The 21785-nt window shown below is 42.3% G+C and overlaps 1 protein-coding gene and 1 long non-coding RNA gene across 2 annotated transcripts in view; one reads left to right on the forward strand and one right to left on the reverse strand.

Annotated features, from left to right (window-relative positions):
* Nucleotides 1-1417: 1417 nt before the first annotated feature.
* The window catches only part of RASSF3 (Ras association domain family member 3), an 80266-nt gene continuing 59898 nt past the window's right edge, over nt 1418-21785 (forward strand). The window contains exons 1-2 of the mRNA XM_085514369.1: nt 1418-1637; nt 16183-16307. Of these exons, the coding sequence (XP_085370495.1) occupies nt 1517-1637; nt 16183-16307 (246 nt within the window). The 5' untranslated portion in view covers nt 1418-1516. The remainder of the gene's footprint in view (nt 1638-16182; nt 16308-21785) is intronic.
* Nucleotides 18828-20653, reverse strand: LOC107310148 (uncharacterized). The gene is made up of 3 exons (XR_001553494.3): nt 20540-20653; nt 20187-20300; nt 18828-19617 (listed from the first exon to the last, which is right to left on the reverse strand). It is a non-coding gene; the product is annotated as an uncharacterized LOC107310148 (long non-coding RNA).

The following is a 21785-nucleotide window of genomic DNA, read 5'->3' on the forward strand; positions in this document are numbered from 1 at the left end:
TACTAGTCCTAGCATATATTCCCTTTTAGTCTGAAGTATCAAGTATTTTTGTATAAGCCACTTTGGTTTTCATTCCATTTTGTGCAAACCCATTTTAGGAAAAAAGCCTTAACCATTCAACTCAGCTGCACTTAAGTGCTCAGAACCATTCCAGCTCCCACAGTGGTGAGTTAGCTGCTGGGCTCCAGCTCTGCTGTTTGCTGAGCAGGGTGTCAGAGCTCTGACTTGTGCGGAAACCCTCGCTTTGCTGTGAAATTCCTGCTGGCATGGCGGGGTGGGGAGATGAGTCTGGCAGCTCCAACTCTGCCGTCTGCTCTTCCACTGACACTGGCTGAAGAATTGTGGCAGATCCAGCTGAAGTGGAAATGTTTGTTTTTGGAGACATAGTGAGCAGAGGAAATGCAATCTATCTAACTTGGACTCGAGAAGTTATCAGTATGTTAAAAATGTCCAGTGTATAAAATGGGGCTAAACACTTATTTTAGCGTAGAGAAATACATAGTGAATTCTAGAAAAGTTATTAACTGCATACTGTGAATGTAGCTCATGTAACAGAGCCCTTCCTTACTGTCATTTAAAGGTTGAGATAGAAGGATCTTTGTTTAATAATGACATTAGTTTTGGTATTCAGTGTTTTCTGCTGTCCAGATTCAGCAGAAGAAAAAAAAAATCAAATTAAATGTGAGAAGCTGAAGAGAAGCTTGTGACACAGCTGAGATTGTACTGGGCTTGGGAAGCAATCGAATTGTCTCGCTGTTAGAATGCATATGCCAGAGTTATACAAATAAATGTATATTTTATTTGTTTTAAAACAGTTACGGGGGGTATATTAATTCATTGCATCTCCGGGTTTACAGTTCAGTATATATCTTGCTTGAAGCATGCAGTCTGACTACTGACATACTGGTAGTTTGTTTGGATAACTGAATGTTAATAGATGCTTGATTCGAACTGTGGCAGTGAATGATGTGACTGTTGCATTTACTTTAGAATCCATTATGAGTAAAAGTTGTGTTTTAAAAAGCTGTGTATCTATAGAAATCTGTTCAACATGTCGCTAAAAACTTTCAGGTTTCCAAGGTACTTAGATAAAATCTTGTTGGTTTAAATAAAGGGCATTTAAAGGGGACTTAGGCTATCAGTTTTAGAATTGATTTGCTTACAGACTAGAAGAGGTAGCTGGAGATGAACCTTCCAAAAACCCTCTGTGGAAAAGAAGTCCTCTTTTAACATCACTGAAAGCACAGGACCAGGTTAAGGCTGTGAAGCGTTGGTCTTTCTTTAGCCAGAGCATCTATTAATATAGCTCTGCTTGTCGTAAAGAGGGAGGTCTAAAGGGCTCTAAACTGAGTGACTGGGAGGGAGGGGATTTAGGACTAACAGGTGGTCTCGAGACGCAGTGGCTGAGGCTGAGCTCAGAGCCGGCGTGCCGCGTGCGGGCATTCGTGGGCTTTCCTCTCGCAGTCTGGCTACGTGCTCCTGCTCTTCCTGATGTAGCCGTGGAGCCCTTTCAGACATGGCCATAAGAAGCGACTTCAGCAAAACCATCAGAAGGATAGCACGTTTCTTTTACCGGTTTCCCAAATCACTGGGCAGCTCGAGGAGAAGGACAGTAAAACTCCTTTGGAAGTCTACTGGTAAGTCTGCTGCTATACTTCTTAAGGCATTCATTTTTTTCCCACTAGAAAGAAATTCAAAGAGAAAACTAAATTTCTTCCATTCAGCTGGTTAACTTTCCCAGTCCAGCACGGTTCTGCATTTTCCCGTTCTCCGAGGCCCATTAGGTAAAACTGTAAAAATATTTTGCAGATGCAACAGAAGGTTTGTTAGGCTTGCTCAGAAGGAGAATCCTCTCGCAGCCTTGTGATTTATTCATATTAGCAGTCATATTGGAGATATTCGGCATCCCAGTTTTACAGACCTTGTTTCTCACTCACACAGGAATTCTGATATGCCTCAAATACTCGCCAGAAAATTATTTCAGAGTGCCTTACCTGTTCATTTATCTAAAAGGCTTTGTGAAGGTAAAGGTGACTAGATAACTTGGCGCTTTGTGTCATTGTTCACAGAAAGCAATGAGGAATGGGGGGAGGGCTTGTGTTTGGCAGTGATGCTCTGTCCCTAATACTCCTTTTATCAGCCAAAATGAAGTACCACTCAGCTCATCAATTAGCAAAAGTTATTACTTCTAAAGACAATTCAGTCTTTGATCCTTGTCCACTCCTAATGGGAAGGTGTTTGCATCCTCTTAAATAGTCCTAAAGCCCAAAGATGGCTGTGTCCTTTCAGAATTGCCTAAAAGCTGGGGTTGAGGTGTGTTCTCAGGGAGTCGGGAGAAATGGGCACTTTTTCAGCTTAGGAAGCTGAATTTACTCTGTTATTTTTAAAGGTCTAATTATACGAGACAGAATTTCTTTTGACAAGGACTGTTTTGATTGAAGTGGTCATCTTGTCAATTCTGCAAGTATTACAGCATTAATAAAACATTTCTGTTTGCATGGGGTGGGATTCGGAGCAGTTCTGCAGCTGAAATATTTGTTGTTGTAGTGTTGCGCTCCATATCACAGATTTATGAACCTGAGACAGAAAGGACAAGTTGAACAGTCTGATATCCGCCACAGAAATGCTGTTGGACTACATGCCTAAATGACATATCTAATTGACATGTGGCTTTTTCCCACTGAAGGTGTCTGTGGTTTTCAGGCATCCAGAGGGAAATCCCACTTCACTGAAGACTGTGGCAAAGTTTTCCTCAACTAAGGCTAGAATTGTTGCCTCTGTTTGAATATTGGTTATCTCCAGTCCTCCTAACACATCAGCATAATAAATGGAGGCTGAAATCTCAGTGCTTCTGTCACAGAGGAGTGGATACTGATAGTGTCTACACTGATGATTCCTTTTTGGTCTTCACAAAGCCACTATGTGGTATGAAACTTTAGCTGCACCAAAGTCCATGAGCATTTCTGCCTTTATTTAGTGCCCAGGGCCACGTCCAGGCAGCTTCAGAAGATCCCCAAGGACACCACAGCCTCAGGGCAACCTGTGCCATGGCTCCATCACCAGCATGGTGAACAGAGTGCTTGCTTCACTATGCATAATCCTAGATTTTTCAGCTTTATCTCCGCCTCTGTGGTTTTTCTGTCAGCGTTTGTTTCTGTGGTGGCACTAACAGGATTTTCCGGTTAGGTCAGCCAGGATGAGCCAGCAAAATAATTGTGCTCTGCTAGCCTTGTTCCACGGATGAAAAACCCAGCTAATAATTAAAGCTCACCATAAGACTCACTGATAGTTCTCAGACATGCTTTAACAAATAAATTAATGTCTTAACAACAAGAAAGAAACTTTCACGATTTGCACGTGTAAAGAAGAGTAGAGATGGCATTCTGTAGTACATCTTGCCATAGACACTGCGATATCAACTGTCATCTGAGTCAAGAGATGGGCAATGTGCCTCTTGCTGAGATTTGTTTTCATTCTACTTCAGTCACTCTTGTCTCCTTTTCCTGTCCAGAAACAAAATCTGCTGACGTACAAAAACAGATTCTAAGTGTGATGGTGAGTTTAGTACTGCTGTACATGATTGTTTGCAGAAAGCTGTATTTGGTACAAGTTTTATCTGTGAAAGCAGAACTAGATTTCTAATCCTAAAAGTCCTTTGTTTCCAGCCTCTTTGGATGGATGATTTGGCTATGGATTATTGCCCTTTACGCATCATTAAAGATGGAAGAAAATTCTAGGATAATGCTCAGTAACTATTTTTGATTTAATTACTTACCAAAGGTTAAAATAATATCTTAGATGTAGTTCAGAATATGCTACAAGGGATGCATCAAGAATAATGCCTCCCATTTTGTCATGCTGGCCCACAACATCAGGGGTGGGTGCTGGTGGTACAGCAATAGAGGCTGAACCGTCCCACCAGCATCCACTGCATGTTGTTGCTGTGTGACAAGATGGCGGCATTAGAGAGAGCCTAGATAAAACTATGGAAACCTATGGTCAATGAAGACACAACAGACAAGTTGCTTCTATTCTCCCTATTTTATAGCAGAGGGTTAAAGTGATGGGTGACAAATTTAAAGTAGGTAAAAGGAAATTTCTTTACTTTTTTTTTTTTCTTTTTTTTCTAATTCAGAATGTAATTAAATTGTAGAGCTCATTACCAGGGGATGCTGCTGAGGTCAGGAATGTAACCAGATTTAAAGAGGATCTGGAAGAATAAGAATATTCAATCATATGAGAATTGAAGCTGTAAGAAAAGCTTTGAAAGAGATGTAAATCATCTTGCTTCAGTGTTTAAGTTCATTATTACCAATTACAGATTAGTTTGACATAGTTTCTGGCTCAGATCCCACAATTGTTTTTTGTAGTTTCTTTGGAAGCAACAGATGCCAACCCCAAGCAGAGACAACCTTGTGATACCCATTGACTTAAACCCTTACAATCTTTTTCAGTCCTGTGCAGAAAAAAGCAGATTTCAGACCTGTTCAGAAAAAAAAACAAACTTGCCATAATATTCTGTGGTAATGAACATGAAAAGATGAAAAATGCTTCCTATTATTTTGTTAGATAAAGTAGCCTGACATGGAAGACTTTGCTGGCCATTTCTTGCCAAAGCCAATATGTGAAAATCTTTATTCTCAGCTCTTGGACAGTGATGATTCTCTACAGTTTGAGCTAGTGAGCATCATTTGAAGGGTTAATTAACTGCATCTGGGAGTGTGGGCAGAACGACACTGTCTCAGTGGACATCTATGTGTTTGCAGATCAGTTATATTGAAACCTAATGGAGCATCAGACAAGGTGAACTTCTGTAGCATGAATCCAGTAACCCAAGGTCATATCTCCTTAGGACATACTAGGGTGGGGGATCAAAACTTTGGAACCAGCTTGTCTGGGCTGCTGTGTTTGTTTCCTAAATGCCTACTTCAAGGCTATTACTTACATAGTGCTAGGGATGGAATGGCACTGTAGGTTGGAAGCAGGTAGAATACATTAGCCTTTTACAGTCGGATCATGCAGACAGGTTTTCTGTCTGTGTTAGGACTGGATGCAGTTCTTTCAGTTCCTATTTGTTCATCTGCTCTGGACACTTCAACTCATTTGATCTGAAGGTTCCCAATCCTCATTTTATAGCCTGTGTTCATTTAAGTTCGTATAAGTATACATAGATTATTAATGGAAATATGCCATTTAAAAATCACTTGTGTTGTGAAAACATGGTTTTAGTTTCTGGTCCTCTTTTCAAAACCATCTCCGTATGTACTTTCGCTACCTCTTTTTATTTTAAGTATATGTGCAATTTTTCTTGTACAAATTGCATATAAGTGCACTTACCTGGCTTCAGAGGAAACTGTGAAACTGTTCCAAGCTCTATTTTGTACAAAATATTTAATGCATATCAGCAAAGCGATAAAGAGGATGGATGCCAAATGTTGGTATTTGCAGGTCATTGGGATACTATAGAGATGGCTGCAAACGGCTGTGGAAGAAACACGTCATGCTGAGTGATGGGTCAGTTAAACTTAATTCATTGTTGATAAATATGTACAAAAATATATAAGGAAAACACTGTAATTGCATATTCAGAACAGTAGCTTATAGTTTAGTATTCATCACTTGGAAAACTTGGTTGACACTCGGCTGAACATGAGCCAGCAGTGTGCCCAGGTGGCCAAGAAAGCCGATGACATCCTGGCTTGTATCAGAAAGTGTTGCCAGCAGAAGAAGGGAAGTGGTCATCTCTCTGTACTCAGCCTTGGTGTGGCCACATCTGGAGTACTGTGTTCAGTTTTGGGCCTCTCACTGCAAGAAAGACATGGAGGCACTGGAACGTGTCCAGAGAAGGGCACTGAAGCTGTGAGGGGTCTGGAGCACAAGTCTTATGAGGAATGGCCGAGGGAGCTGGGATTGTTTAGTCTGGAGGAGGCTCAAGGGAGAACTTATTGCTCTCTACAGGTACCTGAGGTTGTGGTGAGGTGGGGGTTGGCCTCTTCTCCCATATAACTAGCAAGAGGACAAGAGGAAATGGCCTCGAGTTGTGCCAGGGGAGATTCAGGTCAGATGTTAGGAAATACTTCTTCTCCAAGAGAGAAGTCAGGCAATGCAGCAGGCTGCCCAGGGAGGTGGTCATCAGAAGTCATTACCCCACCATGAACTGGCCACATGAGAGGCTTAGAACAAATTACTTTTTCACATACGTGCACATAGACGTAATTCAATTGGAGAGCTGACTAACAGGATGTTTGAGAGACCGAAGTGTAAGCGTATTCAACAAGGGATTAGATAAATTTGTGGAGGAAAGAGCCACAAAGGGATATTAAATAAACAGATGCAGATGCAACCGCTGGCTCATTGAAGTTGCAGATTGCCGGAGGAAAGCAGGTCATAAAGAGGAAATGTCATTCAAAATTCACTTTATTTCTCATGTGTGCTCCCTCTGCACCTACTCACAGGCTCTTCCCAAGTCAGGATAGTGGCCTGGGTGGCTCCTTGCTCTAATCCAGCTGTTCTTGTGTTCTTCAGCTGAAATACCAATACAAGCTGCAGAACAGGACAGCCTCTTTCACTATTCTTAATTTCTGGGTGTTCTTCCATCCATTAAATAGTTGTTCAGTTTGCTTCATATTTGTGAGTCTGTACTTTTTCAGGCAAGACCCATTCTGTTGGAGTCCAGACAGTAATGGTACATTTTTGTCTGTAATGGTCACAAGTCACAGCACATACACGTCACATGGCATTTACTAATTGCATCACACATTGTTTTATCCCAATTATCAGATAGTTAGATGAAGTGAATGTGGTGTCTCACTAAACTCTCTTTTCCTTAGCCGCACCAGTTTTAAATGGAACAAGAGAAACCTCAGTACATGGTTTATAACCCTGCCAAAGGAAGGTCCTGATTGGTACCCTGAGATTTACTAAAGCCTTCATAAGTCTGTTACAAATGCAAAGTAAAAAAAAACAAATCTCTTCAGGGACTGAACTTCATCTCACGGGCATAACCTCTGTGTGGTTCAGGACCAGCAATGTGAATATCTGCAATGCATGAGGGATGTTAAGGTCACCGGGAACTACTGTTACAGTCTGTGCCTGGTGTGGGCTTTGAGGTACTTTGGAAGATTTAATTTTACTTTCTGTTTTTCTACTGCTACTTTTCTTTCCTTTGCCAATGGCAAACAATAGCAGTAGGAAGATGTCATTGCTCTTTGCTGCTTTGTCTTTTTTGCTTCTGTGGTAGCTTGTAGTAAGACAACCAGGAGAGAAGAGGATGCCAACTGTGTGCATTAAACACAGTGCCTCCCCAAGATACATGTCTCAAGGTCCATTATCAAGGTGGGAATGATGTCCCATAACAACTGAAATAAAAGCTGTGAGCTTGTCATTTTTGCAGAAGAACATTAATAAATTAGCAGTGAGGAATTTACTCTTTTAAAGAGAGAATGTAACAGTAAAGCCTGATACCTCAGCATCCAGAAACATGCTTGGAGTTGGGCTGCATTCAGTGTTAAGAAATGACCAACCACTACAGAATGCTCCACAGGTTTGCTGAGCAAGCATAACAATTATTTAGTTAGGCTTCCTGTTGTTTGATGGGTTTGATTTTTCTTTTTCCCGATTTCACATTGCACCAACTGAACCACATAGAGGGAGTTAAGTAACTTGGGCCTGGCTGTGAGCTCATAGCTCCTCGGCAGGGTGGGTAGCTACACCTAAGCCACACTTTTCATACCAACGCATATTTTTTGTCAAGTTTCTTCTAATAGAAAAGGAAAACAAACAACAACAACAAAAGACAATTTGCGAATTAACTTTATACTGTGCATTTTGGGCGTTCAGCAATAGAGGGCACTAGAGTAAACGCTTTGTTTTCAGATTGAAAAATGAACTTGTTTAAAAATTTTTGGATGTTGAAGGTTTTTTCCTTCCCATTATTTTTCTCTTTCAGTGTTGGAAATAGACTAGCAATCACAGCAAAGAGAAGTCCAGAAATTCCAGCATGACAGATATTGGGACTGCATAAATACTTTGGACCAATTTCTTACCTTTTTATCTCATTTTCAGTTCAGAAACTCACCCAGCCAGGTACTCAATGAATGTAAAATTTCATGATTTTTGATGTCTGTTCTGAGAGAGATGCCAGAGGAAATGTGGCTTCTGGGATCTGGAGTGCCTCATCTGCCTGTTTATCCAGGCCGCACTGAGTGAGGGACTTCAACATTGTCTTTGGTCTTCCTGGTTTTGGGAGCTCCATGCATAAACTTATGGATAAGTATGAACTTATTCACCCTGTCTGGGGAGGTAGGAACTAGATGTTCTTTGGGGTTCCTTTCAACCCAAGCCATTCTGAGATGCAGTCATTCAGAGAAAGGTACTGCAGAGGGACCTGGATAGACTGGATGGATGGGCCGAGGTTAACTGTATGAGTTTCAATAAGGCCAAGTTGGGTCCTGCATTTTAGTCACAACAACCCCAGGCAACCCTACAGGCTTGGGGAGGTGTGGCTGGAAAGCTGCCTGATGGAAAGGGACCTTGTTGTGCTGATGGACAGTCAGCTGAATATTAGCCAGCAGTGTGCCCAGGTGGCCAAGAAGGCCAATGGCATCCTGGCTTGTATCAGGAATGGTGTGATGAGCAGGACTAGGGAAGTCATCCTGCCCCTGTACTCGGCATTGGTGAAACCTCGAGTACTGTGATCAGTTTTGGGCACCTCAGTACAGAAAGGACATTGAGGTGCTGGTGCAGGTCCAAAGAAGACCTGCTCAAGGCTTGTGAAGGGCTTGGAGAATAAGCCCTACGAGGAGAGACTGAAGGAACTGGGGCTGTTCAGTCTGGGGAAAAGGAGGCTGAGGGGAGACCTTATTGCTCTCTTCCAATATCTGAAAGGTGCTTACAGCAAGAGCAGGGCTGGTCTCTTCTCACTGGTGACAGGTGATAGGACAAGAGGGAATGGCCTCAAGTTTTGCCAAGGTAAGTTTAGGTTGGATATCAGGAAAAACTTTACAGAAAGGGTTGTTAAGCACTGGAATAGTCTCCCCAGGGAGGTGGTTGAGTCACCATCCCTGGATGTGTTTAAAAACTGTTTGGATGTGGTGCTCAGGGATGTGGTTTAGCAGAGGGTTGTTAGTCAGGGTAGTATGGTTGGGTTGTGGTTGGATTCAGTGGTCTAAAGGTCTTTTCCATCCTGAGCTGTTCTGTGATTCTGTTTTTGAACAGTGTCCATAGAAGGGGATGTCAGAAAACCAGCCAGGTACGTGGGGAGGAGCAGGTTCTGTGGTTGAAAACCCTCAGTCCCCACATCATCATTTGGTGCTTGGTTCTCAGAGCTTACTGCAGGAGCGTTTCGAGCCCATAGATGTGTTTCTCAAGGCAAGCAGCTGGGACCATTCCAGCAGAAGGCTGAAACAAGAGACGCAAGCTTAAAGCTGCAGCATGGAAGTTAAAGCCAGATTTCAAGTTGGCTGTGATACTAAAATAGATCAGAGAGATTTTGAGTAGTAAATATAATCCAAGCTTGTATTTTCTTGTTTTGCATTTTTCTTTTAAAGTTCTTCTGCTGTTTAGAATTTATGTTTTAAGCCTTCCTTGATTGAATGAAGTGGATGTATTCCGTTCTGTGTGGTCTGGCAAGCATTAGGAGCTCTGTTGCAGCTGGAGTGGTGGTGGTTGCAAATAGGACTGCACACAGAGCGTTATCTGCTCAGAGCAGGCACAGGAATTCTGAGGAGCACTGCTCTGTTTGTGGGCTGATAATATGGAATCCCAGCTTTGAGCAAGAGCTTCATATGGCAAATCTTAGCAGGAGACTTTGGGGAAGCACTGGGAAAAGGGGGAGGACCCAAGACTGAGATAGCCATGTTGAGAAAAATACAGATGATCTTTGCATACACATTAAATTGACTTTGCCAGAGCTATTCTTTAATAGCTCTGGAGTAAATCATTAGGGTTTGTGTTCTGGAATCGCTCAGGAATCAATGCTCAAAGACTTGAAATATTGAAGAGCCACTGTAAAGTTTAGTATCTCAAGATAGGCATTAACCCTATCTCACACATTGTTTTTACGTGCATGAAGGTGTGCAGTCCTCCCTCAGAGGTCAGTGGCTTTCTCTGTGGCTGCTGCCAACGCTCTTACCTGGTAGCTGTGACCTACTAAAGACACTTCATCTATTCAGAATTCCCCTATCCCAGTTCCACAACATGCAGCTAGATGGCAACGTCCGCTGCCAGTTCTTGGGTGAGCTGCCCTGCCATGGCGGTCCTGCTCAGCATGCCCCCAACTTCCAGATGGCCGTACCCACGCAACTCCTCTGTCTGGTGCTGACCATACAAAGCTAAAGCACAATCCAGGCTGAGATAAAATCACACACATACACACACTCAAAAAGACATTTAAAGCTCCAAAACAGACCACACCATTGTTTATAGAGGTACCCGTGGCAGAATCTGAAGAAACTCTAGCTTAGCTTGTTTAGTTTGAAACACCAGTCCCTCCTTCCTGTTTTGCTGTTGAGAGGCTGAATTAATGTACTACCAGATTACTTGCTACCTGATGCATGTGGTCAGGGATGTGCTCTGGGTGTTCACAGATTGCAGGGCCATTGAACAAATCCAGGCTGATGGATGTTGTTGGCCTCCATGGCTCATCTGTTCCTGGAGTTTTCAATCTGGAGTTTTCATGTCTTCTCCCCGAGAGGCCTATGATTCCTGCTCCACACATGTCATGTGTGGCAAAGTCAGGTTGGTTACTGCCTGCCCAGGTGGTAAACAGTTGTCTGAAAATTCTCAGTCTTCTTTTTTTTCCTTTTTCTTTTTCCCCGCAATAGCCAAGCTCTACTTTGGAAAAGCACTTTGCAGACAAAAGTCAGGTGAACTTTTAGAACTGTTTTGTTAGAGTTAAAGCACCCCTTTTCTGCTGAGGCCCAAATGTATGCAAATACATGACCGAGCAGGCCTGGCCTGTAGTCACTGGGTACCACAGTGAGCTGGTTACAGGAGTTCGTCCTGTTCCCAGGCAGAGTTTCTGACCCTGGATGGGGCTGTGACAGGTCCAGGTGGGGCTGCAGGCCTGCTAGGTTCACTTTTAATCAGTGTATATGTAAATGTTTGGGGTTGCACAATGCTGGAACATTCACAGCCACAAGGAAGTGACAACTGTTAGTAAAGAGACCTTGCAAAATTCATGTGAATGTTACAGAAGAACTTCCAGAGTGCTCATTTTGACTCGCTGAGAGCACTGGATAGAAACCAAAGTTCAAGTATCTCCTAATAATTTCCTGTTTTGGAGAGGAGCCTTGAAATGCTGATATATTGCTCAGGATCTGGAGTTATTTCTGTGATCTAAAGTAGGAAAGATATAAATCAAACGATGGTATCAGATATGAATTTTCAGGAATGCCATTATTTTCAGATATTCATTAAAACACTGGAAGTAACTTTGGTGTCATACATAAACATGTCATTTTTTTCTCTTCATAGAAGCCAATTAAACCGACCATGTTTTGATGTATCATGTCTGTACTGGATTTATGCCATAATATAAGACTTAGATACTGATATATCCCATGTCATCAAGAATTATGCTGGTATAGTCAGTAACTCATTTTAGTTTTTCAGTATGACCTCATTTGTTCAAAATGATCCTGTTCATTGAGTCAGTATTGAACACAAGGAGTAGTGTGTCAGATGATGAACTCTCACAGACTGGTATTGACACAGCGTCATCCAAGTTACAAACAGATCCTGGTTTCACTCTTTTACTTCAGCTACCTATTTGCAGTCATATTCCTTTGATTTTTAGCTTCAGTTTTAGTGTTTTACAACAAGTAACACTTTAGAGATTTAACTAGTAGAATGTGTGAATATATTAGAAGTACCAATGAATGAGTGTGTGAGAGGCTCTTGTTTGTGGTTTTTTTATTCCTTGACAATGGAAGATTGTAATCCAGATGGTTTTTTGCCAGCTATGTGAAAGCAAAAGATGAGGATTCTAGAATAGCTGGAGAAAAAAAAAAGTTATATAAATGACTTAAATTCTGAATCTTGAAGCCTATTTTTAGCACCAGCACTTTGAAATTGTTGTGTTGTTTGGATTTGTGCTTGCTGCCTACTATTGCCAAGTGGGGCTGTGACATCTGTGTGAAGCAGGAATTGGATGAGAGAGAATGTCTGCTTTCCAGCAGCACTGTTTGTCTACTTGAAGGAGAAAGCCCATCTGGTTATATCTTCTGGTGTTCTTCAGCCCCCTGGTGCCACTCCAGCAACAAGATGGCTCCATTGTCTCATTCTTGTAGTAGCAGGTCTCTTGGGCCGTTGCCTTAGGGAGTTAGTCAAGTCAGTTTTATGGTCTGTCAGTGCCTGGGAAAATTGCTGTCTATGGGATGTGTGTAGGGCCTGGTGGCCAGTGGCCATTGCTGTGGCCCATGTGTCTGTTGAAAGCAGTCTACTGAGAAACTGTAGATTAGAAGAGCTTATGTAGAAAAGTAGTAATTGTGGATGGATACCACTTCAGAGGAGTTAGGAACGTGGGGCTTTTCTGTACTGCAGTGTGAAATGAGCCTTGTCTAGCTCCACAACAGGGAAACATGCACAGAGATCTGATGATGAGTGATGATAATAAATAAAGAAATAATCAGAAATAAAGAGAATTGCAGATGTATGAAAAGAGTTATAACAGATCTGCGCCAAAAGCTGGGGGGAACTCAACAATTTCAAAGGGCATTTTTGCAAATAATAATGCTGCTCATTCCACCGCAGCATCTAGAGAAACTTGTGTGGTGCCGACTTTCTTTGGCATCTAACTAGATTGAGCATCAGCAAAAAGCAGAACACAACATAGATTGGGTCCAACCCAAAGCGTGAGATGTGGATGTCAAAATATTGTAGAAAAATAATGAATTCTATCTTGCAGAAGAAATACTGATCTTTCTTCTCCTTCCTTATGTGACCTGCTGGCTGCAAACAGATTAAGAAGTAAAGCCGTAAGCATCTTACGTAGTTTGGATATTTTTCCAAGAAGCTTTACAAGCATAATTTCTGTGTGCAATCACAGTAGTAATGTCTCCTCTGATAGCTGGGAACAAAGCCACAGGCTATCAATTAGAGATAATTTTACTGTCTAATCTCCCATCACACGCAGTAGCAGAACCAAGCTGTGCACTCTCCTCAAGCTTTCTAGTAAAGACTTCTTCAATTTATTGCAGCTGATAAGTAATACAAACCTAAACATAAATTCAGCTTTGAACTTGTGATGTGTCACTGTGGCATGGCATACATTTGCATACCTATTTGAAAGTCAAATTTGTCTGGGCTGTCACAGAACTTGTGTGCACATGCACACACTTTCTGGGCAAGGGGAGAAGACCATAGCAGGAGTGAGAGGCTTTGCTGCTGAACCTCTGCCTGACCCACTGATACTCAGTTACAGGGGCTGATGCTGGAGCAGCCATTGAGCTGCCTGCCTCCCCGCTGTGCAGCCTGGCACAGCCACTCATACAAACATCTATTTACAAGCTATCAGGCCAAATCAAGTGTCAGATGAAGAGAACCCAAACATCAGGTAGGGACCAATCACATAAAATGGATGCGTTCAGCTCTTACAGTAGACCCTTATGAAGGCAGGATATAAGCAGCCTTCATTTCATATAATTTTAAAATTTTCTAAGTTATTTTTTTGCTACAACTCTGGTAGCAACGTGGTAATAAATACTGTGTTCCTTTATGACTCAGTAGTTGCCAACGCAATCTTAAAAATATTTGTATGTTTAATAAATACACGCTTTGCATTTATAAAGGATGCAGGATAATTACACATGTTCACTATGCAGCGTTATGGCACTTTAATAAATAACTTAAGCATACAGGACAGCCTGAGCATTAGTAAAATAAACCTGTTAGCTTTTCTACATGTCTGGGGGTGCTTTTATCAGCTGGACACAGTTTAAACCCCTGTACACCTTTCAGTTCAAAGGACTGCATTTGTTTCAGGCTGCGTCAGGAAGCAACACCTGGTTCCGATTGCTTTCTGAGCAGAAATAATATGGCAACTCAAAATCTGGTGATCAAAACAGCATTTTCAGAATAGTAGCTGATTTTTGAACTGATGGTAATTTTGAGAATACTCCAACAAAGGATTACAAAAAAAGGAGGATATTAGTCTTAACTTGATGCTACCTGGACCTTTGTGAAATGTTGTATGCCATGAATGCAGTAAAATAGTGTGTTTAAAGCTAAGATAAATAGTAATAAAGGCTGTAAATATTACCATGCTAGGAAGAAATATTTATTTTTTCTTGACTTGCTCATTGAACTTACAGTCATTATATTAAAATCTAGTTTATGATCAAGAGTTTCAGAGAAGAAGCTTTCACATTTTTTTGCAATTATGCCTATAACAGCCAGCAGGAAATTATGGGCTTGTCCTACAAATGACATTACGGACTCACAAATTAAAATGAATATAAATGACAAACAAAATAGCATTGAGAGATAATGTTTCTTAACTTAATTAGTAATCCTGGTTTTGAGCGCTGTTTAGCTAGGAGATTTTTTCCTAATATTATTTGTGAAAATGAGCCTTCGGAATAGGCACATGCTCTTTGTATTTGTTTGCATGACAGCAGAAAGCTGTTGGAGTAACAAAGCCTGGTTTCATACAGATTTGTGCCCTGATCCTTGCAGCCTCCTCCCGAGCCAACATGAGGCACGTAGGAGTTGTTTGGCCAATGTCTGACACCTGCATGATGGTTTTGCCAACCTTGCCCTGAGCTTGGATGTTAGTTTGGTCTCTCTTCTTCAACCTGGTGATGATTTCCATGAAATTCATATAACTATAATGGTCTTTTAGACTGTATGTAGTTGAAACCGGTCAACTTCAGGGTAGAGCCTTTTCTCAGTATTTTGAGTAATGCTCCAACAGGGCCGTTCTTGCCCAGTGATTAGCTATAAACCATTTGCTGATGCCCTAAGAGTCTGACTTTTGTGCTAAAGATCCAGTCCATAGCCAAGAAGAGCAGCATTGCTCCTGCAATGCTCTGTTGACTTGCCCTGTAGCACTGCTGCTGAGTATTGATTGTAACTGACAACCTAGAGGGATTTATCCTTCAAGAGTTGCAATGGGAATCTATTATAAATATATATATGGGAAACAGATTTTTGAAAGGGAACAAGGGAACAATAAAAAAGAATCCCACCCAGAATTCATCTTTTCCTATAAACAAGAATGGTATAAAGCTCTGTAAAAAAACCAACATGTATTTGCATGAGTAGTTTATTTTTGGGAAAATCAAAGCATTTCCTCCAACAGTCATTCTTGGAAATGGCTGAATTGTTTTAACCAAAATGTCCTAAACCAAACAGCGTGATATTCCCCAGCATGGAAACTTTAAGGACAAGTGGTTCCTCTTTGGCAAAATTATAAACAATTTAAGACAGAGTCTAAAAATAGAGAGCGACATTCAGTGCTAGACAAAGGTGGTATAATGAGCTCTGCCCAACTTATAATAACAGTGGATGCAACAAGGCTTCAGAACCAAATTCCACTAAAGTGATTCATCCCTTTGAGATGCCGAAGCAGTAAGAATCGACTGCTTTCTTGTTAGAGATGGGGCCATTTGCCTCTATTAGGGATTTATATTTCTAGTGTCCATCACGGCAGGTTTTGGTAGCCAGCAAGTGACATCTTTGAGTTGTTCCTGAAGGCAGCTTTCTGATTTAGCAGGTTAACTACGGCTTCGGATGAACTCCTCGTTCCATTTTCAATATCCCTGTGTGCATCCTCAAGAGAACCTTGCTTAAAATGCATAAAGCTACGTGATAGTGGTTGTAGGGTGGTTGTACTTATGTCAAAAATCAGAAATGTTGTGTCTTTTCTGAGAACAAACCCTCATGCGCTTGCATTATGATAGCTAATAAACAGTGTGTGGCGCAGTGTCATGCATGAGGGCAGCCCTGATCCCGCCAGAGACACGCATTGCTGAGACCATGTCAGGGCTGTCTCCTTTGCTCCAATGATTTTCCATCTTTGTGATACCTATTTTTACAGGGAGGTTCAGACGAGGCAGCGCGCCATTTCCTGGAGGTCACACAGCAAATCAGGATGCGCCTCACTCCGGGCTTCTGCCTGCAGCAACTTCATTTCTAAACACTTCTGTTTTTCTTCTTTTTTTGTCTGCGTGCGTGTTGCAGATTGCAAATACACATGCCACGCTCACTGCCGAGATCTGGTGCACCTGGGCTGCCGGCGGAATGGGAAATTAATGGACTGCATCACTGCACATGGCACCTTACATGGATCTGACAGCGATGGTCAGGTAATAGGTCTCATGTTTGTGTAATTACTGCTGTCTCTTGTCAGCTCTGTAATGAAGCACAGTCTGCCTGCTTCACCCAGCTGCTTGGGAGTGATGTCACACTTAAGCATGGCCAGCAGCACTATGGTTTTGCAGTGCGACTGCTGCCAGATGGGTCAGTGCTCCTCCAATCAGTTATCAGCTAAGCTTGCTGAGAATCATCTCACTAAATAGTATTTCTTCTGTATGTTTGGCTGCCCAAGGCAGGTGGCTGGAGCAGAGCAGGTGTGTGTGCTGGGGTGAGAGCCTGTGGCTGGGGCTGCCTGTTAGGCTGTCAGCTCTGCCATGGAGCAGTTGGCAGCGAGCTGGAAAACCCAGGTGCTGTGTACTGCTGAATGGAATGCTGTGGGACTGTGAACGGAGCTAAGGGCTTGGCTGTTTGTGACCACTAAATGATGTTTCAGGTTTTGACTGGGTTTGGTGTAGTTTCGTCATGCCTCTCTGCCAGTAATTTCACATTTCCTGAAATTCCCCAGCAGCTTCAATTTGTTATGATGTACTCCCTTCACTTAGACCACCACATTGCTTCTCACCTTGTATTTCACCCTCAGTGTCTGCATCTTCTCCCTGCACCTTCCTCAGTGTATGCATCAAAGCAGCACGTGACTGCAGGAAGGCAGGGATCCTCCATGAAGGAGGTTCACACAGTGATAAAGAACCTTGCAACTCTTTAGTGCTTTGGTAAAAATTGCACTGTGCTAATTAGCTCTTCCCATCATCCATTTCCAGATGATTTACCTTTCCTCATCCACAAAAGTCCACCCACACTTAATAAGGTGTTAAGCCACTGAACTTTCACCTGAACCAGTTGAAGCTTCAGTATGTCTCCATTCCCTTGCTAGGCTTGCTGACTGTGCTGCAGACCGGCACAGAGCTTTCTCTGGGAAAAAATAGTTTGAATTATTCTGCAAAATTATTCTGGCATTCTGCAGATGGAGTGTAGTCTGTAGGGTTTTAATTACACTCGGAGCGTGCTTTGGAAGCAAGTCTTCCAATCGTCCTCACTTAACCTTGTTTTGGTTTGTATCAGCAGGCAGACTTAGAGCACACAGACCTTTCAGGTTGAAATTAAACTGTTTGCTGAAGTCTCAGTGAAGGGCACTGTGACGTGCTCCAGCCAATGATGACCATTCAGCCCACAGGAACGAGGCTGACTGCCATAAGTAAAACCACTGAAGTCTTTATATCACTGACTCCAGGCTCTTGGCGCTGTACAAAATTGCTTTGCTTTACAGAGTTGCTCCTATTGCACCACAGGATTTGTTAACGTAGGCGTACAATGTTTGTCACGGAACAGTCCTCAGTGAGAAGCACGCTGATAAGCGCTCCAGTGAAGCCTGCTTTTGCTTTATCTACATTATGACTTTGAAAATCACATGGTATGCAAAACCAGTTGATTTTGCATCACGCTATGTTAGCAAAACGCATATCTCCAGAGCGCATGCATGTATTTGGGGATATCTCAGCCATACAGTGAGTGTCCACTGAAAACGTGATGGGATTACAGAGAACTGCTGGAACTTTGTGGTACTTATGGAGAGGAATGCCTTACTAACAACCTGTGTAGTCTTGACAGGGACTGGTCAGATAGGTTTATACTCTGGACTATAAACTAACTGCTTGCCCTTGGAGCTCAAAAACCTGAAGTTTGCTGTCCTTTCTGTATGTGGATCTAAACACACACACACACACACACACACATATATTTCATTATAAAAAAGTCTAGGAAATTTAATTACGTACCTGCTTGGAGAGATTGTGTGGTTAAATACTTGTAAATGAAGCTCACAGTTTCACACACACTGCAGTTGCCTGCTGATGGAAATAAATGGCTGAGGTGAAAAGGGGATGGTGTCTAGCCAATTCTCTGGCCTTAAATGGTTCCCTCTCAAAGACATTCTGGGTAGAGATTAAAGCAGAAAAGAGGAATTAATGCCCTCTGTGATCTCAGAACAGCGCCCTTGGGAAAAGCAGTGAGAGAGCTGCTGGTGTCCTCCAGGAGCAAGCAGAGAGGATGGTCAAGGGTGAGGTTTGTACAAGGCCATAGACTCTTGGTAAGGTATATAGGACATCTGAAATGGCTTGCATAAAAACATCCCTGGCTTCGTATTGCATGGATCCTCTGTAGAGAAAAGGGAGAGTGCAAGAATGGAAAACTCAGGGTCTGGGTGGGCACCAAGGCTGACACTAAATGTAACTGGAGCTGAAAGTAGTTTCAGTTCTTTCTACTCAAGAGTGGTGAGACGCTTTGACATGTCTTTTCACTTTTCCCTTTGGGAAGAAAAGAGGCAGTACAGAGCAAAATATCACTGTGCAGATGTGTTCAGCTCTTGATTAATAACGAAAGCTACCAGTGAGTTACTGATTGCTCTCACATACCCACCGCTGGTAGTGGTTTGTGTGCTGTACAGCGTGCATGTTTTTTATGGCTTGTATATTTAAGATTTCTATTAAACCTGATTATGCTTGGTAGTAGTTGAAAGGAAAAGAGGAAGACTAAATGTTTTGGCAGGCAGAACATAGTTTCATTTTTGCCAGTGACTGGGATTGATTTCAAACCTGGAGCTGATTTCAGTTCCAGTTGTGTGCGTTGCTCAGGCTGCTTTTAAAGCAATCCATTTCACGTAAATAAAAGCCATGATAAAGTATATTAGCTAGGAATTGGTCCCAGGATTTCAAAAGCTAAAAAATATAAGAGATATCCACAGCAGTTCTCTGCAGCCTTCCTTCACAGTGTAAGTATTGCTAGTATGACTTTGTGCACTGCTGACTTACTTAAGATCTTTACGTGATAGTGCATATGTGTATATAAAACATAAGCGGCAACATTTTAATAAGTCTAATTTACTATATCAGATATTTGGACTTCTTTAGTAGTCTCTAGAGTAGGTAACACAAGTATGGAGCACATATCCTCTGGATCAGGTATCCACCATGTGGCTGCATAAACTCTTGGGTCGATGATAACTGAGGCAGTAGTTAAATACACCAAGTAGGACAAAGGCAACAGATGCATTTAAGCATATTTTTGCAGACGTTGTTGGCTTTATATCTTTTGGTGGCAGTTTTAATGCTGCACACAGAAGTCGTTAAAACTCGACGAGTTTTCCTTCTCCCAACATCAGCGTTCTCCAGCAGAGGGCAGGGAGTAAAAATGCAGCACAGCTGCTCCCAGCCCCGGGCTCTGCCGGCAGCTCTATGCTCCTTCTGCTGCCAGAACAGCTCTTTACTACCCGCAGCTGCCTCCCTGTCCATCTCCTGAAGAACTTCTCTGGAAAAAAATAGAAAAATAAGAAGTAAGAAAAAAGAAACCGCGGCAGAAAGCACGTTATTGTGTATAGACAAGTATATTGTGTATAGACCATCCCTTTCCAGCCTGTGGGTTGGAGGTTTTCCATCCCTTGCCAGAAAGGGATGCCTTGCTGGAATTACGATGATTTCAGGTTTCTTGGAGATATATTTCTCTCCCGTGTGGTAATTTTTTTTTGGCAGAAATTGAGACTTTTTTTGTGTAGTTGCCTGGGATTCCAGATGTGTGACAGCTCAGGCAGTTCTGCTTTACCTGGCTCTCCAGGCATCCAGAAAGCTTGGACGTCTTTGCACAATGTCAGCCCCACTTGGATTTGCTTGAAGCCCAACAGTAAAAGTTGGATGGGGCACACAGTGAGTGGACAGACCTGTGTCATCATAGCCCCAAGTGACATATAATAGGAATTCAGACGCCTAACAGGGCTGGATTCAGCCTGATAGCACTTTATGAGAATTTTCAGCCTGCAGAAGAAACATTTTTTTCCCTCAAATTCTATTTAAAGTCCTTAAATAATAATACACAGGTCTGACCTTTCAGACAGAGGCGTAGCAAGTTCTCTGTTCAGTGAACACACAGCTGAAATCCATAGATCAGTTCTTGGTTGTTTAGCAATCAGCTCCGCTCAAACCACTCTGACCTTCTAGCTGCATAAAAAGAAGCAGACAAGGCTTCAGATTACAGGCAAAAACTGCTCTTAGACCAGAGGAACACTGCAAGAGAACTTCTGATTTTTGCAGTTTTGTGTTGTTATATTCAAGACATTCATATGAGCTCCTCAGCAAACAACACACAGTGCTCCCCAAGTAATGCCAACTTCAGCTTGAAATGTCAGCTATTCAATGTTATTCCTTCAGCATGTATTTCACATGCACATTGTTCTTACCACAAACTTCTTCCACAGCCATTTCCAGTTTCTGCTGTCAGTGTTGTGCCGCATATACGATGTAAAATACTAACTGCATGTCTTTATTACAGCAGTCTTCTTCCTCGCCCAAAGCTATTAATATCTTCACAGGACCTCAGCAGGCTGAGATGATCACGTTACAAGTTTAATAGAAGTAACATAGGCTTGCACGTCCCATGTGTTTGAGTGGTTTGCTGATATTCAATTCAAATGCCACAGCCTAATCATGCTGGAGAAAAGGCTGCAGGAGAACCAATCTTGTGAGACACTGTTTTACTTGTTGTGTAGATGATATAAAGTGACATAGACACACATCAGCACCGGGGGTGGCCAGGTTCTGCCTGAGCAAGCAGGGGGAGCTGGTAGCAGGTGAGGGTGCTGTGGGTTGTGCCAACGATGGCTTGCAGCAAGGAAATCTGAGTACAGTCTCTTTGTTGACTTTTGGGTAGTTATTCAACATGCAGATCGGGCCAGTGATCACCAGGAATACTGTAATAATCTCTATTCAGCAGTGATGAGGCTGTACTTGGAGTGCTGCATCCAGTTCTGGGCTCCCAGTATAAGAGAGACACTTGAGAGAATCTGACAGTGGGCCTCAATTTAGGCCACAATGATCCTATGAGGAGAGACTGAGGCTCGAGTAGGGGTCTCATCATCTCATGAGTGTGATAAGCGTGAGATGCCCATTTGCTTGGTGATAAAGCACTATCTATGATAGCACCTTGTTCAGCCATCAGAACTTGAAGAATGAGAGAAAATGAATGCTGGATAGGGAAGTTGTGAATGTGGGAGCTGATGGCAGCTCCTGTGAGTCTCTGCTCCTCTGCAGAGGCCAACACTGATATTTCTTGAACATCCTTGTGAAGCAGATGACAGACAGACAGCTAAACTTCTGGAAATCAACTGGTAGATAGGGTGACAGTCACCTTCCCCCCTCCCTTCACAACCTGCCTGGTTATTTACTTCACATCCATAAAAGTATATGGATATATACTCATATACCTCAGCCAAAATGAAGTTATCAGTAGCACAGCAGCCATGTCAGGGCTGTCTTAATCTATTAATCCACAGAGGTGATAGTTTTCCAAACAGGGTTCAAAGAAATAATTCGTATCACACACATTTTATTGTGCTTATTCATCAGGCTCTTTTTATTTCACATTTGAGAGTTCAGGAAGGAAGCTGGGCTGGAATAATGATTGCAGACTGCTTAATTCACCCCATG

The sequence above is a fragment of the Coturnix japonica genome, chromosome 1 (assembly GCF_054131305.1).
Source record: "Coturnix japonica strain WE chromosome 1, WE-NBRP24, whole genome shotgun sequence".
NCBI classification, from domain to species: Eukaryota; Metazoa; Chordata; class Aves; order Galliformes; family Phasianidae; genus Coturnix; species Coturnix japonica.